Source organism: Sturnira hondurensis, unplaced genomic scaffold (assembly GCF_014824575.4).
Source record: "Sturnira hondurensis isolate 20B ecotype Veracruz unplaced genomic scaffold, ASM1482457v3 Scaffold0015262, whole genome shotgun sequence".
Taxonomy (NCBI): Eukaryota; Metazoa; Chordata; class Mammalia; order Chiroptera; family Phyllostomidae; genus Sturnira; species Sturnira hondurensis.
In genome coordinates this window covers 733,545-751,784 of record NW_028087893.1, presented here as the reverse complement: position 1 = coordinate 751,784, position 18,240 = coordinate 733,545, and the positions used below count along the sequence as shown (strand labels likewise).

At 58.5% G+C, this 18,240-nt stretch overlaps 1 protein-coding gene across 2 annotated transcripts; it reads left to right on the top strand.

Annotated features, from left to right (window-relative positions):
* On the top strand, positions 1–18,000 carry CLTB (clathrin light chain B). Of its 2 annotated transcripts, XM_037064416.1 has the most exons (6): positions 1–382; positions 5,525–5,571; positions 12,505–12,622; positions 12,814–12,925; positions 14,600–14,653; positions 17,734–18,000. In XM_037064416.1, the coding sequence occupies exons 1-6, from the start codon at positions 211–213 to the stop codon at positions 17,903–17,905; spliced, it is 675 nt and encodes a 224-aa protein (XP_036920311.1). In that variant the 5' UTR covers positions 1–210; the 3' UTR covers positions 17,906–18,000. The 2 variants fall into 2 exon arrangements, with proteins under 2 accessions (XP_036920311.1, XP_036920312.1); XM_037064417.1 differs by lacking the exon at positions 14,600–14,653 and having other exon boundaries at positions 7–382.
* The last annotated feature ends 240 nt before the right edge of the window (positions 18,001–18,240 follow it).

Genomic DNA, 18,240 nt, shown 5'->3' with positions numbered 1-18,240 from the left:
CTGTCCCGGCTCCTCCCGCCCGCACCGCGGTGACAGGCGAGCTGGGCCGGTAGTGGGGAGGAAGTGCGGGCCACCGCACCGAGCTCGTCCCTGCCGAGGTCGGCTCCCTGGGCTCTCTGGTGACAGCGCCGCGGCCGCCGGGCGCAGCGCCGGGCACGCGCCGCGCAGAGCCGAGCGCCAGGCGGACGCCCCAGCAGAGGCGCCGGGAAAATGGCTGATGACTTTGGCTTCTTCTCATCGTCGGAGAGCGGCCCCCCCGAGGCGGCCGAGGAGGACCCGGCGGCTGCTTTCCTGGCTCAGCAGGAGAGTGAGATCGCGGGCATAGAGAATGACGAAGGCTTCGGGGCACCTGCCCTCGGGCAGCCAGGACCCGCGAGCGGGGGTGAGTCAGCACGGTGGCCTGGGCACTGGGGGGCCCCGGGCCCGGGGTATAGGGCCGGCGCAGACTGGGCCTCCAAGCCTGCGGCAGAGTGCACGGGGCCTGCTCTCTACCAGCTAGGAGCAGGCCTCGGGCTCGTTTGTGTGTGGTTTGTGTGTGTTGCGTGAGGAGGACCTGGGCAACCTTGGAGATCCCTACTGGAGTCCCCACTTGAGCCTGTGGATCTGGTGCTCCAGGGACAAGAATTCATGGTGACATTTCATCCCCAGGCCAGCTCTACCACTGCCTGGCTCTGGAATCCAGTGCAGCCCAGCCCTGACGTGGCCTGAGCCTCCCCGAGCCTGGTCGTCCAGGGCTCCCAGCTGAGCCAGGAAGGTGGGGGCCCTACAGCAGACCTCTCTGCCCCTCAGACTCCTCCTTCAGCAGGGGGAGCAGGGGGCACCGGGTACTCTACAAACTCACCAACTTTCCCTTGGGACCACCTGCCATCCTGCAGTCACAGGGCTAGGCACTTTACTTACATTTAATAATTTTATATACAGTGTTAAACCCATTTCAGAGATGGCAAAATTGAGGCTCCAAAAGTACAGCACTAGAACAACTAGCAAGTGGCAGAGCAACACTCTAACCCTGGTTCTGTCAGACTATGAGACCTCTCCAGCTGACCACGCGGACTCTGGCTCAGACACACCAGGGCACCAAGGGCTTCAGGTCACCCAGGGTCTGGCTCTCTGGCGTCTCCTAGAGGTGGTCCGGGGCCTCTGTGGTGAGCTTCGGATGCAGGGTTCAGGGGCCTGGGCCTTGTGATGATGTTCTGGCTTGAAAGGAACAAAAGAACAATTTCTTAAAATGTTTAGTAAAAATAGGGGTGTCACCTTCATGGGAGTATCAGAAACAGCTGTTGCTTCCTATTAATGTTGTCATTTTTGGGGGGCAGTTATGGGTCAATTGGAGTAAGTGGTAGCTTCCATTTAAAAAAAAATTGTAAGTAAGGCATCTTATAGTCATGTTTGTATTCATTCAACATTTACTGAGCATCTGCCGGGTGCCTGGCCCGCTGGGGACACGGACATGACTAAGACAGTTGCTGTGGCTTGAGGAGCTTGCAGCTTCTCTGTAGCCCCTCGCCGTGAGAGATGAAACAGGCCTTTTGTACCATGTAAGAAACTGGAGACCCAGAGGGCTTGACTGTCTTGCCCAAACTCACAGAGCCATAAGCGACAGCTCTGGGACTCAATCCGGCCCCCGGCTTTNCTGCCGGGTGCCTGGCCCGCTGGGGACACGGACATGACTAAGACAGTTGCTGTGGCTTGAGGAGCTTGCAGCTTCTCTGTAGCCCCTCGCCGTGAGAGATGAAACAGGCCTTTTGTAACATGTAAGAAACTGGAGACCCAGAGGGCTTGACTGTCTTGCCCAAACTCACAGAGCCATAAGCGACAGCTCTGGGACTCAATCCGGCCCCCGGCTTTGCTAGTCTGGGTTCCATGCTCTTTCCAACGCTTTGGCAGTCACCCTGGGAGGCGATGGGCTGTCAGGGTGAGGAGGAGGGTGAGGCTTCTGTTCCCCACCAGCCGTGGAAGTCTTCCGAGGCAGCAGCTCAGCCCGGACCCTCACACCTCCCAGGGAATTCCCAGGAAGTGCCTGTCTGCATTCACGCACCAGTATTCATCTGTCCACACCTCCTCCTTGAGACCATCAGCCTCCCCAGTCTGGCTTGGCCTCAGGGATTCCCTGCTGAAAAGAGCCCAAGTCAGAACGCTCTGAGGGAGTAGAATCAGGCACAGGGCAGCCAGAGGCCTCTGGGAGTTGAGCAGATCCTAGCCTCTCCCAGGACCAAAGGGCTGGACAGGCGGTGCCCTCTCTGGCGAGGGTGGGGCTCGGATTGGCTGCATGCCTGAGGTGGCAGGGAGAGAAGCAGGGACAGGGCCTTCTGAGGGTCTCCTGGACTCACGCGCACCGAAGCAGCCAACGGTCAGCTGCCTCCTGAGTGAGGCACGGAGATTCGGGAGGTGCTGTGGGTTGGTGGCTCAGTGGGTGGCTAGGCAGGATGGACTTCATCTGTCCTCCTCGGCCTCGATGGTGCTGAGTGAGTAATGTCTCCTGACAAGCGCTGAGTGCCAGGGGCCAAGATGGACGGGGAACTACACTTTGGCCTGCTGGGAGCTGTGCAGATGCTGGCTCCTGCTGCCGCTGCCAGTCAGCACCTCTGAGATGATGCCCCTGTGCTGCGTACCCTGACGTCGGGTCCCCAGGGCCCCTGGAGGGTGAGGTGTCAGATGCAGTCTAGTGCCTGAGCCACCCTGTGTCTTCTCTGGCCCCGGGCTGGGGCCAGGGCTGGGGCCAGGGCTGGGGCCAGCCTGGGCAATGGACACTTTGTTTCCACTCATCCTCCTGGGTGGGGCCCAGAAGGTTTACTTTTTCACACCCAGATAGCCGAGTGTGGCCGCACCCAGCTCAGCCCCTGACTTTCCTAGTCAGTTCCTGGCAAGGCTGTTTCCTTTAGTGGGCCTCAGTAAGCTCCCAGGAATGTTCTGGACCCTGTCTGCCCTCGTCCCAGCGGAGGTCTGGAATCCGAGTGGAACAGTACCCACAGGCCCCTTGTCTGCCGTGCTCCTGTCCTGCTGGCCTCTGACGGAGGGCACGTGATGATAAAGGTGCAGCAGACGAATCAGAAAGCACTGTGGGAAGAGATGCTCATACTTGCTCGGGTGTGTGTGTGTGGGTTCCCAAGGAGGCTGTGCCCCATGTCTAGAGGAACGATGGAGACTGGAGACGGGACTGGGAGACAGGCGCAGAGGCCCTCTCTAAAGGCCGGGGTGGGCCCCAGGCTCCTGGACCAGGGGCCTGAGCCTGGGACTGGTCAGAGTGGAGGAGGGTGGTACAACTTCCGCTCCAGAGAGGCCAAGCGCACAGACCGCAGTCATCCTGGATGGACCCCTGTAACGTGTGGCCCTGGTAGAGGAGGGGCCCTGGGGGAAGATGCTGCCCCTCGGGCAGGAGGAGCCCTGTCTGAACATGTAGGGGTGATCAGACTCTGAACACAATACGGTTGGTCAGACTCAGCTGCTGTAGGACTCTGAAAACAGAGTCGATTATCATTTACAGCAACCAGGATGGTTCCATGGACCGAGTGCCCCTCCCTGCCGCCCGCAGCTCTGTCTGGCTAGTAAAGGGATACCTGTCCATTTGTGGGCATCTTGTGTGGCCTCCTGTGGCTTTTTGCTGGGAGGCCCTGTGGGTTCTGAGCGGCCTCAGACAGCCTGCGGTTAACAGTGGGCCCCCAAAGAGCAACTCTCCATTTCTATTTACCCAGCACTTACTGTTCACCCATTCTGTGCAGGAGCCTTTGAGAGCCAAGTGGGATACGGAGCCTGATAAAAGATTGCATGGTCCCTGGGAGGCCACAAGTAATTGCAAAGAGGGTGGGGGTACTGTGAGACCATCCATCGGAGGCGAGGGAAGCAGGAACAGGAGTGGAGGGCTTCTTGGAGGAGGTGGCTCGTGAACTGAGTCTTGGAGAGGAACAGGGTCTAAGAGTGTTCTTTAGAGATTGAAGCGGGAAGAGAGGCGTGGGGCACAAGATGGTGTGTCTGGGGTTGGAGGAAACCAGAAGGGGGTTTGTTGGAGGGACTGGTGGGCAGTGGGGCCTCGGAAGTGGACAGGACCCCACTGGAAAGACCCGCAGGGGCTCTGGTCTGAGGGTGGAGCTACTCATGTGACAGGCATTTACTGAGTCCCTGTTGCGTGCCAGGCCTGGGTGCTGGGCCCCAGCGGTGGACGAAACAAAGCCCCTGCCCTCGTGGAGGGTCCACTCAAGGGGGGAAGACAGACAGTAAGCACACGCGCACACGAAAGCGCACATGGCGCTGTGGTCAGTGCTATAGAGCAAATGCCACCAGGGTGGTGGGGTGCCTGAGGGATGAACGTGTGGCGGGGGGCGGAGAAGGGCAGTAACGAGGCCCCCGGGGGATGAGGGGAGCCAGGGAGCAGCTGGTAGACCACCGTGGTCCATGGGAAGTGGACCCCGGAGGATGAGGGGAGCCAGGGAGCGGCTGGTAGACCACCGTGGTCCATGGGAAGTGCGTTTCCTTTGGGTTTGTTTTTATTATATTTTACATCAGAGGAGTGACACAGGTAAGCGTATGCATTACGGGCACATGTCATGGGTGAGAGCTGGAGCTGCAGCAGGGCAGGGGGCAAGTGGGAGCCCTGGCATTGGTCTGAAAGGGGGTTGGCGCAGGGCGAAGCCCGAGTCGGGGGGCCCGCAAGTGAGCAAAAGCCAGTCACTCACTCTTTCTTTCTTCAGTGCATTTATTCATTTGTTTATTCAACAAATGGCTTCCGACTCTTACTGAGTCCCAGGCACCCTGTGGGGCTCTGGGAAAGACAACGGTGAGGAGAAAGGTTGCCAGTGGTTCCCTCCAGGTGTTTGCTACCCACAGGGTGACAGTGAGGCTGGGGCCAGGCAGGGCACAAGGAGCAGAGAGCAACTTTGAGGGTCACTGTTGCCACAGAAACCACAGGAATTTGTGACTAATCAGATGTCAAGGAGAGGGGCCAGGAGGAGCCACAGTCAGGGCCAGACAAAGTCCTGGGAGAGGCAGGAGGAGGAAAAACAGGGCAGGTGCTTCCTGGTAGGGCTGTAGTTCCTGCTCTCACAGGTGGGGCTGCCGCTCCAGGTGCAGCAGGGACAGGCCTGGACTTGCAGGTCCCTCTTCCTCGGCCTTTGCAGACCTTGCCCTGAGCCTGCAGTGACTCTGCTGGCTCCCTGCTCCCCGCCCTGGCGGGCGCAGGCTCCCCAACAGTTGGGCCATTCCCAGCTCAGCGGAGGGTGAATGCACTTCAGGGAGGAGAGGAGTGCTCATGGACTGAATGGCCATGGGCAGACACATCGCCTCTTGGGGCCTCAGTTTGGGAATCTCTACAATGGGTTGGTAACACCTTCATCACAGTCACAAGGCCGTGGTGAAAATCGCATGTGTTAAAGGCTGGGAGAAGGCTGAGGGCTGGGTGAACAAAGGGCTGAGCCCCAGTGCCCGTTGTGTCTGGGTGGGCAGTCCACACATGACCCCGTGTGTAGGGGTTGGCTCAGGCGCTGCTGTAGGCGGAGCAATGAGTGATGCTGTCTCCTTGTTCTCTCTCTAGCCGGTTCAGAGGACATGGGGACCACGATCAATGGAGATGTGTTTCAGGTGAGCAAGACTCTGCCCTCGAGGCTGCAGGGACTGCCAGCCTGGGTCTCAGACCCTCTGACCCCACCGTGAGTGGGATTGCAGCGTCTGGTCTCCTCTTCACTCCGGTCTGATGCATTGGGGCGGAACACAGAGGTTTGACCTGTTTTCTTGTCACACAGGACAAGGGGGTGAGAAAGAAAGACCAGGAGAGACAGGGATTGGGGGGTGTGGCCTCAGTCTGCCCTTGGTGATGTCCTGCTTCTACAGGGAGGGATGGAGTGGCCCGCAGTGGCATGGATGGAGGAGGCACAGGGCCCTGCCCCCGCCGGCCTCCCAGGCTGACCTGAGTGGCCATCTCTAATTGGGCAGGCCTTTGACAGAGGCCGCACTTCTCAGAACTTGCCCTCAGGAAAGAACTGGACAGGGACACCTGGACTGTTTGCAGGGTGATTTATGTACAGTAGCCGGCAAGTGGAAACAACCTAGGTGACCAGCGCGGGGGGCCTGGGTGGGCGAGCTGGACACCCACACTGCTGCGAAAAGAGCAGCCGGCGCTTTCTGTGCTGGTGCGAAAAGGTGCCCGCCATACAGCAAGTGGAGATGCAGCTTGCAGAATAATACGCACCATATGGTCCTGCCTTTTTTATTTTAAAGAAATATGTTTGTGCAAAATATCAGAAAGGATGTGTAGCAACTGTTAACAGTGGTTAGCCCTGAGGTGAGGAATGTGGAGGAATACGAGGAGGGCTTTCGTTTTCGTTCCGTAAAAACCCTTCTAGTGGCCCCCACTGCAAACACCAAAACACCTAGTGTGGGCAGGAGTTTCTGGTTGAAGACTGCCTCTCTGCGTGCCCGCCCAACCCTCCTCCCCTCATACATATGTACATTGGTTTGAAAGTACTTAGACTGATGAGTAATGATGCCGCACACTTGAAACTCAGGTAATATTGTAGGTGAACTGTACATTCATTTTTAAAAAAGTATTTAGCCCTCGCTGGTGTGGGTCAGTGGACTGAGTGCCGGCCTGCAGACCAAAAGGTTGCTAGTTCGACCCCCCCAGTCAGGGCACATGCCTGGGTCCCCAGTTGTGGGCGCATGAGAGGCAACCGATCGATGTTTCTAAACAAATAAATAATCTTAAAAACAAAACAAAACAGTATTTAGGCTTAGAGAACTTGGCCTACAGAGGGTGTCCCCAGGACCCAGGACCCCACAGATGCAACAGTCCTCCCCCTCCCCCACCCCCACCTTTGCCTGAGTAAAGGGGAGCCTTCAGTGGCTGAGCCTTAATCCCCACTGGACTGGGTCAAAGACCCCTGCCCACTTGACTGCAAGTCTCTGGGCTCCCGCCGGCCCCGCCGGGCCCCGCCCTGTTGCCCTGTTGCCCTGTTGCCCTGCGGAGGAGCTGGCCCCCTGAATCCTCGGGGAGAACAAACAATACATTCTTAGGTAAGAGGGATGGGCTGGTACCTTACACAAGGAAGCTGGCCGAGTCCTGTTTCTGGATAATCACTCAACTATCAGCCTCCAGGGCTTTAGGACTTCGAGTCTGTGTGGGCCTGAGAGCCCCACATACTCAGTGCCTCCTGGTCGGTTTGCTAGACCATTGAGGCCCAGGCTGCCCCTGCCGGGGGCACACTCAGAAGGACTCTGCTCGGCCCAGAGGTCTGGGCCCGAAAGTGGGCCTGGAGCTGGAGACAACCGTGGATCCGCAGAAGAGGCTGGCATTCTCCCTTTCTGTAGATTAGGGTCGGAGCCTGTTCCCTCCGTCCCCTCCAGCCTTGCTTTGTGTGTGGTGGGTCTGAGGAAGCTGGCCCCCTACCCGGTCTCAGCTGGAAAGCTCATTCTCATCCTCACTGGTCCCGGGGATAATCCCAGGCATGTGTCTTTGTAAATCATTTCACTTCTGTGCCACCCTTCAAACCTGACAGGCAAGAAGGGTCACAGATGAGGCCTGTCACCCAGAAATCCAGGTCCACCAGTCCTCCTGGCCCTGCCCTGGTGCCCTTTGCACCGTGTCACATCCTTGTAGGTGGACCCTGCAGGCCATGGAGGGTGGAAGGCCCAGGATTGAACACAGTGCAGGCCTGGCTTGTGCTGCTGGGAGGGAGGCGGAGCCTCGCTCCTCCCTTTCCAGGGACCCTGGCAGAGCTTTCTTGCTACTTTTGTTGTTGTTGTTGTTGGTGGTGGTGGTGGTGGTGGTGGCAGCCTGTGGGCCACTAGGGGGCCCAGCTAGGAACCTGATCCCCAGCAAGGCCTAAGGATAAGCCTGCTCACTCCATCTGGCACTGGGGGAACTGGAATGGGAGTTCCCTCCTCAGACTCTGCGGGTCAGCCGCCTTTGAGCTACTTAGAGGAATCAGCAGCTCAGCTCAGCTTAGCTTTAGCTGCTCAGTCCCAAAGAGCGATACGCCTCACTCTCACCCTCCCGTCTCTGTGGCTCTGGAGTCACAGCACTGTGCGTGGCCCACGGAGATGCTCACGTGGAGCCCAGCAGCGGGGTCCGCAGGAGAGGGGTGCCATTGGGCCTGCCATTCTCGGCCCCTGCCCTCTCCAGCTCAGCGCGTTCCTGCAGCTGCCAGTGGGCCCGCCCAGGCTGCCAGCCCTCTGGGCAGCTGACCTGCTTTCCTCACTGGGACGTTCCGTGATTAAAGACCAGCCCCGCTGTCCTCCCCCGGCCCCGCCCACACTGCTCGCTGGCAGAGGCGGGGCTGAGAGCTGCGGGAGAGGAGGGATGGGAAAACGGCGTCTCTGGACTTGTCTGCCCGCAGCCCCACCGCGCTCTCCCACTGTGCGGCCTGGCTCCGTGCACCTGGGCTGCTTGCTGGCCCTCTCACGTGCACACCTTATACATGGGTGGCATTTGTTACACATGGTCCCCACTGCGCATCCTAAGTGGGATGTCGCTCCTCTCATTTGACAGGTGATTAAGCACAAGTAGCCCGGGAAAGGGACTGTCTGTCAAAGTTCCCACATCCAGTGAGTGGCAGGAAGGGACTTGAAGCCCCAGTCCCTCCACTCAGTCCCCAAGCCCCAGTCCCCAGTCCCTCTGATGCTGTGTCCAGGCTGTTGCCACGCCCTCCACTCTGCTCTGCTGGCAGCGGCTGGCTCCTTCCTCGAATGAGCTCAGGGTCCCTGAGTGCTGAGTGCCGCCAGCTGTGCTGGGGCAGTGGGTGCAGACAGAGGCAACCCCAGGCTGTTTGTCCTCAGCTTGCTTGCGGGAAGAAGTGCAGGTTGAGTGGGGCAGTGAGGGCTCGGAGCCTGGGGACTCTGAAGAGCCCACTCGGGTTCTTACCACGTGTCAGGCACTGCCCAGGAGCTTTAAGTGACTTAACTCATTTCCTCCTCCCTATGATGTAGGTTTGTCATCGTCCCCACTTTGCAGATGAGGAGGGGGACTCATCTGGAGTTGAAGCTCACTCTGGTGACACAGCGGGGACTTGAACCAGGCTCAGGCCCCAGGTGCTGCCCTGAAGTCCAGAAGGCCCTCAGGAGGGAGTGCTGAAAGTGGGGTGGAGGCTGCCCGAGGGGGTGTGGATGGTCCTGGCTGAGGGGACAGCACGGGCCAAGGCATGGAGGCTACGGGGCCTCTGTGGAGAGAGGGAGAGCACTGGGGAGCCTGTGGAGGCTGGAGGCAGAGGCGGCAGGACTGTGCGGCAGGCCCAGCTTCCAGCCAGAGCACTCGGTGGGCTGAACCTCTGGGGGGGGAGGTGGCGGGGAAGGCAGGCCCAGCTCTGCCAGGGTCTGGGGCTGGGGCACAGCCACCTCGGGGCAGTGTGTTGGCACTGTGCCCCTGCATGTGCAGCCGCTGCAGGGGCCGAGAGAAGGACCCTGGGGGCCCCAGTGCTCCTCGAGGCTGCTCCCTGACCCAGGCTGGGGCAGGCTGCAGGGGAAGAATCTGGATGGAGAGTCAGACGACCTGGGCTTCATTTCTGGCTTTTCTCAGCCAGATGACCTTGGATTAGTCATTGCTCCAGCCAGATCTCTCAGGTCTGGGGAGAAAATCTGCAGCCCAGGAAGCTTCCTACCAATCCTGACCCAGCCACCGAGCAAGCCCAGGGGGTGTGCGTGTGAGAGGGAGATGTAGGAGGGGCAGGGGCCAAGGGGTGCCGGCTCAGAGCCCGGGAAGATACATTTATCTGGGAGACAGAACGTAGGTGCACAGACCATGTGACGCAGAAGTGACTTTGGTCCCTTTTGGCTACTCTGTGGCCACTATGTCCACACCCAGGAATCAGTGTGAGTCCCGGCTCTGCCACTTCCTGGCTCGGTGACCTTGGGACTTTGGCACTAGCTAGACTGTCTCTGCCTGTAAAACAAAGGCCATAAAGCCACCCTGTACGGTGGTGCAGGTCAAAGAGAACCATTTGACTGCAAGTTCCCTGCCAGTTCTAAAGCTCTGTAACCTGGAAGTGTTTGTTTTAGGGCAAGCTTTGAGAGATGGTGGGCCCTAAGGGACAAGGAGCGTGAGTCTCCTGCCCAGCCCCTCTCCCACCCCATGTCCTCCATACCTGGTGGCATCTCTGTGCTCAGAGCTTCCCAAAGGCACCTGCCCCATATGGCCCTTATGCTGCTCTTGGCCGGAAATGCCCTCCCCCCATCTCTTCCTGTCCCGCTCTGCCCTCAGGCTGGGACGGACCTGCCCCTCCTGCTTCCCCTGGTCCTTGACCTGGGTCAGAGGAAGTCACCCCGACATGGTCATTTTCCAGGGACAGCTCCCAGCTGATGGACTGTGTCGTTCACTCCCGTCCCCAGGCCTGAGCATGTTAATTCATGCAGTAAATGTTCTTGAACTCCACTTGCAGCCAAGCCCTCCCATCCTGGATGCGGCTCTCGGACAGGCGGTCTGTCCCCGAGGAGGGAGGAGACAATGAGCACTGAACAACAAACCTGTCTTCTCAGATTTCGACAGGTGCCAAGAAGCAAGTAAAACGCAGCACCTGGACGAACATGCTCATGAGAGAAACTGTAGTCTGCAGGTGGGACTTGTCCAGGATTGGGCAGGGGTCCCTGCAGCCTGGCCTCAGGGCAGGGTCGCTTTTTGAAGTGGACGGGTGCCACTTGTGTTCTCTAGATTCTGGGCCTGGAAGGGTCCCTGGGGACCTCAGGAGACTAAACTCAAGTGCAGGAAAGAGGAATAAGGGCTCCACCCAAAGTGGCCCACCCAAGGGTGGGCTTGACCCGAGGTGCCAGGCTACGGCACCCCACCCCGGGCCTTCCCTTCCCTGTCCCCAGATAGCCGCAGGCTGGCGTGTGCTCATTCACCCTGGCTGCCTGTACCCCTCTGGCAAGTGCACACGCACATGGCGCCTGCTCTGACCTGGCTGCCACGCTGCACTGGCTGCCGGTCTGAGACCAGGGCAGTGTCCGAGTGCTTGGAGGAGGGGCATGGGTCCGTGGAAGGGCGAAACTGGGGCTTAGAGGCTCAAACCAGGTCCCGCCCTGCCGGCCCTCAGCCTCCAGTGGGAGACTTACACAGTAGAGGGTGAAGGCTGTGACGGAGCACAGAGGGAAGGGGCGTGACATCTGCTTGGGGTTGGGAACTATCCCAGAGCTTGTGATTTTTAAGCTGGAAACTCCGTGGGATGGAGTAAGGTCTCATCAGCTGGAGAAGGGAGGAGAGACAATCTCAGGTCAAAAGCAGAGGCGGCGCAGGAGTGGGTGGGGTATGTGCAGACAGGAATGTGCAGGGCCTGCCGAGTGCCAGGGAGGGCGTCTTGGGAGGTGGGACTGACTCGTGAAAGGCTTGGCTAGACCAGAGGGGATCCCGATCCTTACTGGGCTGAGCTCTGAACCCCAACACTTGGAGTCCTTACCTCTGGCGGGCGTTGTGGAGAAGTGGGCGGAGCCCTGGCCTACGTCACCCCATCTATGGTGGCCTCTGTTTCCTCCCCTGTAAAATGGGAATGAGTAGCCCTGGCTGGTGTGGCTCAGTGAGTTGAGTGCCGGCCTGTGAACCCAAGGGTCACCAGGTACATGCCTGGGTTGTGGGTCAGGCCCCCAGCTGGGGGCGTGTGAGAGGTAACCGATGGATAGCTTTCTCACACAATGATGTTTCTCTCCTTCTTCCTCTCTCCCTCCTTTCCTGTCTCTACAGATAAATAAATAAAATCTTAAACCAATAATATAAAATGGGAATGAATAATAATAATGCTAGCTACCATCCAGTCTTCTTAGTGTGTTGCAAAGAGTGTTGCACCAAATCCTCACAACAGCGCTTAGAGGTAGTTTTATTATTGTCCCCATTTCAGATGAGAAAACAGGCCCAAGGTTACGCACCTTGCCCCCCGCTTACACGCGCCTCCAGTCAGCAGCAGAGGTGGGGTTCGCAGCCAGACACTCTGACTGCAGAGTCCACGCCCTTCGCCTCGCTCCTAGCCCTGGCATCCCACCTATCTCAGGGCTGCCTGTTCACTGAGCACATACTTACGGAGCAGCTGCTATGTGCCAGGCATTGTGTTGGGCACTGAGGACACAGCAGGGAACAGGACAGACAAGTCCTTGTCACGATGAAAGTGCATTCTGATAGAAGAGATAGACAATGGACAGGCAAAGAGAGTGAGGTCATTTCAGACCGTGTGCATATTATTGGGTACATAAAACTGCTACAGAGATGGACTTTAGTGACAGGAACACAAGGACCGCACTGTGTGCCAAGAAGCGTTAGAAGTTCTTGACATTTGTAAAACTCATTTCATTCTGATATCAGCCCTAAGGAGTGGGTACTCTTATTTAGCCCATTTAGTGACGAGGAAAGGGAAGCACAGAGAGGCTGAGTGACTTGTCCGGGGTCACACAGGGAGAAGGGTTGCTGGCAGAGGGCACAGCAGGCACAAAGGAGACAGTGGGTATGAGGTTGTTCGAGATGTGCGGGGTCCCCTGATCCTGGGGCAGCAGAGACCAGGGAGCGGGAGGATGCCCCAGGTGCACGGCTCTGTTTGTGTGTCCTAGGAGGCTAACGGCCCAGCTGACGGCTACGCTGCCATTGCCCAGGCTGACAGGCTGACGCAGGAACCCGAGAGCATCCGCAAGTGGAGAGAGGAGCAGAGGAAACGGTTGCAAGAGCTGGGTGAGGGCAGGGCTGAGGCTGGTTGGCTGTCTGGGCCGCAGGGAGGAGTGGGGACACCAGGGCACCAATCCCCCTGTTAGTGTGGGAACTGTGTCCGGGTGGGCTCTGGGAGCCGGGGCAGGAGCGCCAGGGCAGGAGTTCCCTTCATGTCTACTGGAAAGACGCCACTCATGCTCCCATCGGGGTTGCAGATGCTGCCTCCAAGGTGACAGAACAAGAGTGGCGGGAGAAGGCCAAGAAGGACCTGGAGGAGTGGAACCAGCGCCAGAGTGAACAAGTCGAAAAGAACAAGATCAACAACCGGTGAGAGAGATGCTACAGGGACAGAAGAGGGGCTGTGGGGACAGGAGAGAACTATGGGGACAGGATGGGGACTGTGGGGACAGGAGAAGGGCTATGGGGATGTGAGGGTGCCATTGGACAAGGAGAGCAGCTGTGGAACTGGGAGACTCTCTCGAGATGGGTGGTCTGGTGCAAGGCGGTGGAGGGAGGAGAGGCCAGAATGGCGGAGAGTGCTGCCCTGGGGCCCCGTGGGGCAGAGCCCTGAGCTCTGCAGAGCAGGTCACTGTTGTGCTCTCACCTCCTCACCGAAGCAGAGAGAAGCGGGCTCCGCAGTCAGCGGAAGGGGTCTCATGTCCCTGGGATGTGAACCAGGCAGCTAGGGCCCGCCCGCTGGGCCTGAGCCCACCATGGCCTCTGTCCGTGTCGCAGAGAGCGCAGCCCGCCTGGGAGCGAGGAGGCACTCTGGGGACGGGGTTTCGTTGCTTGCAGCGCTTCCACCCAGAGTGTCAGGGGTGGGCGTGCGGGCCCAGGGGCTGGCACAAAGTCAGCCAGCACCCACTTCTGCTGTCTCTCGGCCCCCCTTTCCTCTGTGGAGCCTGCAGTGTTGCACCCACGCCCCTGGGATGGGGGCAGAGGGGCCTCAGCAGCTCCAGGCTTCTGCTCTATTTCCTTGGCAACCTAAGTGAAAATAAAAGAGCCTCTTGCCCCAGTAGCTCCAGCATAAGTCCTTGGCCTGACCCTCATTGGTGGGCATGGGTCAGGACCGGTGATTGTCCCAGGGGCAGGGACTCCCTGATGAACCCAGCTTTGCCAATAGTCCCTGTCCTTGGGGGTGTGCACAGGGTCAGTCCTACCCAAACCACAGGGACTGAAGTGAGGGCAACCTGACAATCAGGGTGTCCTTCCTGGAAGAAGGGGGATGAATACTGAGCAGGCAAAAACAGCAGATGCCACCTTTGTGGAAATGGTCGCAGAGCATTTCTGAGATGCTGCCCAACAGCCTAGCCTTTGAGGCTGTGCCCTCCAAGGTACCAGGCCTGCCAGGAAGGGGAGGCCAGCTCTTGGAAGCCACTGCACTTGTGTGTCAGAAGCTGCTGCATGCCACACTCTGGGCTGGGGACTGGGAAGACGGATGAAAAGGACGCAGCCTGTATCTTCGGAGCTCAGAGCAGAGAAACCCAGGTGGCACTGAGCTCCACAGCAGGGCCTCCGTGCAGGGGCTGTGGACACAGGCATGCTGGTGGGGAGGTGCCTCGGTGTCCGGGGAACCCGGCTTTGGAGGACAGTTAGGAGTTCATCAGGAAAAAGAGGGCAGGAGTAGGGAACCTAGAGCAGGGGACAGAACGACGTGAAAGAGAGGACCTCGCGCCTTGGGCAGCAGGGAGTCAGGGGGTGGTGGGGGAGGCACCCATGCTGTGCAGGCACGGCACGGGCCACGGAAGGTTTGGGAACAAGAGTAATGTGGTCCTGTCTTAGCAAAGGCATGGGGTGGGGGGTGGGGGCCTGGGGGCGTTCTCTGCTCTTCTCTCAGCTGTGGAGAGTTGCTGAGCCTTCCAGAACTGTGCTTCCCTAACACCTCTGGAGCTGGAGGTACTAACGCTGTCCCTCTCTTTCTCTTTAACCCTCTGCCTGTCTGCCTATCATGCCATCCCACCTCCCCCCACCCACCCACCTACATAACCCCTTTCCCTTAAGGATCGCTGACAAAGCATTCTACGAGCAGCCGGATGCTGACGTCATCGGCTACGTGTACGTGTGCCTCGGGGCTCCCCTGGCTGGGCCAGCTGGAGAGGGCGAGGTCCCTGTGTGGCTGGCAGTTTCTCTCTGTTCTTTTTTAGATTATATTTATGTTTAAGAGAAGGAAAGGGAAGGAGAGAAGGAGAGAAACATTGATCTGTTGCCTCTCATATGCCCCCAACTGGGGACCTGGCCCACAACCCAAGATATGCCCTGACCGAGAATCGAACTGGTGACATTTCGGGTTAGCTAGATGATGCCGAGCCCACTGAGCTGCCCCATTTAGGGCAAGATAGTTTCTTGAGTCTCCTGCTTATGCAGTGTGAGTGTGACTGGTTGGGGTGGGGTCGGGGGTCGGGGTGCGGAGGGCAGGAGTGGGGAGGGAATGACCAGAGCAGGAGGTGAATACCCAGGTAAGTGCAGCGCCGCCACACCTCCAGCAAATGCTTACTGAGGCCTCTTCTGCTCAGAGGCACCATTGCTAAATCCAGAGAAAAGGAAAGAATGCACCAGCCATGCATCCTCCCACCCCATGCATTCTCCTCCCACCCCGTGCAGGGGTGGGAGGAGCGAGTGGCAAAGCACCCCAACTCCTTCCCAAAGAGGTGCCTCTTGGGGGTGGCAGGTGGGGTGAAGAGGGCTTCTGTTGAACAAAGCAGACAGAGTGCTGGTCGCTGGAGATTCAGAGAACTGGGAGCACCCCATCCCCTTCTGTGCCCCAGGTGCACTGCTTCCTCTTGGAGCCCCGACCGGAGTCAGGCCACCAGCCCCGCCCTGGGCCACCGCAGGGCCCTCACCCAAGTGTTCCTGGCTGGGGTTCTAGCTGGTACTGACTAGTCTGCACAAAAAGGCAGAGGTTTCTTCTCAAGTCACCACCATTGGTTGACAGCGACACCTAGCGGTGTGCTGGGGATTGTGACGCTGAAGGGAAAATGTGATGAGTGTGAGAGGTCAGCCAAGGACTGGCGGTGTCTCCTGCAGGGCACACCGTGGGCAGGGCTGCAATGCTGTCCGGCTAACCCTCCTCTTGTAGGGCCAAGGACACCCCCGCGAGAGAGTCCTTCGCTCTTTTCTTTCATCCACTCTCTCGCTGTCCAGTCCTTATGGGAACTTACTTACCCAGTGCCAGTCTGGTCACACGGGAAGAGGGCAGGCGTGGTTCATTCCCCCGAGTTGCTCATGGCTGGGAGTGTGTGGCAATGAGAGTTGCGGGGAAGGACACACGAGGCTCTGGAAGCCACCTTCTGTGTGGGTGCCAGGGCAAGCCTCAGAGATGCGGGACCTTCAGCTGGACCTTAAAGTGGGCGGAGGAATGCCTGGTGGGCAAGGGGACCAGGGGGGAGGGCACCTAGGTGGCAGCAGCAGGGGGGACAAAGGTGATGAGATAGGCGACACCTAGTGGTCCGTGGCTGCAGGCTGTGGGGCTTGGGCTGGCTGCAAAAAAACGCCTGTTGAGACCACAGGCCCAGAAGCTGAAGGCAGCAGGGAGCCACGAGGTTTCAAGCAAGAAAGTGGGGATGGCAGGGGGGCATCGGGACTGCAGGGGGAGGGCAGTACTCCTGTTGAGCCCCAGAAAATGACCCAAGGAGTACGCAAGGGAGTCTTGAAGTGGGAGAGCACAGACCAGGACATCCCAGACTTTCATGTGCCTGGGAATCACCAGAGGATCTTGTCAAAATGAGGGTTCTGTCCCAGTGGGACTGAGCTGAGGCAATGATTCTGCATTGCCAGCAAGCTCCGTGGTGGTGCAGATGCGGCAGGACCACCCACCACATATTGAGCTGCAAGGTTAGCGGGAACCTCTTGACCCAGGACAGCTCCTAGGAAAGCCTCCTTCAGCCCCTGCACACCCGACTCTGCACAGCAGCCTTCCTCTTCCCCAGCTTGCACACACCCGCCACCCCGTTAGGTTCTTAGGCCACTGCAAGGTGGAGACTCTGATCCTCACTGGACGGGTGGTAGTGAGCACCATCACCATGGAGGGGCGAGGTCACAGGTAACGGGCCAGAGGTCATGTGGGCCACCTGCCACTGCCTCGTCATGCCTGAGATGCAGGGCTGCTGAGGGCAGATGGGATGTCCCAGGGACCCTTGATGGGCAAACAAGACACAGCCCCAGCACTCCCCACCTAAGAATCCTTTATTGTCTTTCTCTTACTAATGCCCACTTTTTTGTGTATGAAACTGTATCTATGATGCTGTATTTCTACTTTTCCTTCATCTCTGGCTTCTATACCTGTCATCTGGAACTTCTAATGAAGAAGCCAACAGTTGCCAGTAATTTAATTCCAACCAAAAGCAAAGGCTTAAATGAATGGAGCAGTTCCCACGCTCCACAGATGGGCTGTTCCGGGGTAAAAAGTACTCTGCCATCAGCCATGCTTGGGATGGACAGCACTCTGTCTGTGTCACTGCTCCACCCATGCATGTTAGCACGTGGAAGGCTTTGGAGAACCTCTTTGACAGAGCTTTCTGTGAGCATTTCACCACAGCCCTCTCCTGGGGAACAATGAGAGGGTGAGAGGACAATGAGCAATGGTGAACTAGGTACTTCAGTTCGTTTGCAGTCAGTCAATGTCCTGTCCCTGCCAAGTTAATGGAAACATTGAAAATGGCCAAGGCATCACATTACTTCCTGTGTGGACCATTAGGTGCCAGGAGCCCCAGGTTGGGAAACTGGTGATGGAGAGGCAATAACTGGAGAATGTTTAGGCTGAGGCAGGGGTGGGGGAGGGACAGAAGGGCACTTCAGCTGGGGTGGGAAGGGAAGACCTCTCTGAGGAGAGGCCTGTAGGCTGCCCTAAATGAGAACCAAGCAGCTGTGGGTACTCGGTCTGGGGGAACAGCGTTCCCACAAGAGGTGACAAGTGCAGAGGCCCTGAGGCAGGAACAACCTGGGCTTTGCCTAATGCCAAGGCAGCTCCTGGGAGCTGAGGTCAGAGGGCACAGGGCTGGGAAGGACACCTCTGGATAAAGTGGCCCAGAGTAGGCGGGGCAAAGCAGCCTTGCTCAGCAGGGGCAGAGCATCGCTGATGCAGGGCAATGGCAGGCGGCCCTGAGGCTCTGAGACCCGTGTCCCATCTCTACCCGCAGGGCCTCAGAGGAGGCTTTCGTGAAGGAATCCAAGGAGGACAGCCCAGGCACGGAGTGGGAGAAGGTGGCCCAGCTGTGTGACTTCAACCCCAAGAGCAGCAAGCAGTGCAAAGACGTGTCCCGCCTGCGCTCCGTGCTCATGTCCCTGAAGCAGACGCCACTGTCCCGCTAGGGGCCTGCCACCAGCATGGCCACAGAGCTTGGGCAGGCCCTGGGCAGAGGAGGAGCAGCTGCTTCTGGCAGAGGGGAGGGAAGCCTCCAGCAGCTGCTGCACAGCCCACTCCCTCTCCCCATGGCCCAGGGCCGGGCAGGGAACACACTGGCCCTCTCACCCTCATTCCTTCCTGGCCCTGTGGCCCAGCCCCTCACACCGCCTCTCAGTGCACAGAGTTGTGACTGTCCCTCCCGATGTATTTTTTTCTCGGCTTAAAGGGTGTGTTGTTAACTCTTTTTACACTTATTTATTACCATTCTCATTTCTCTGGAAGCCACAAATGGTGTCAGGGC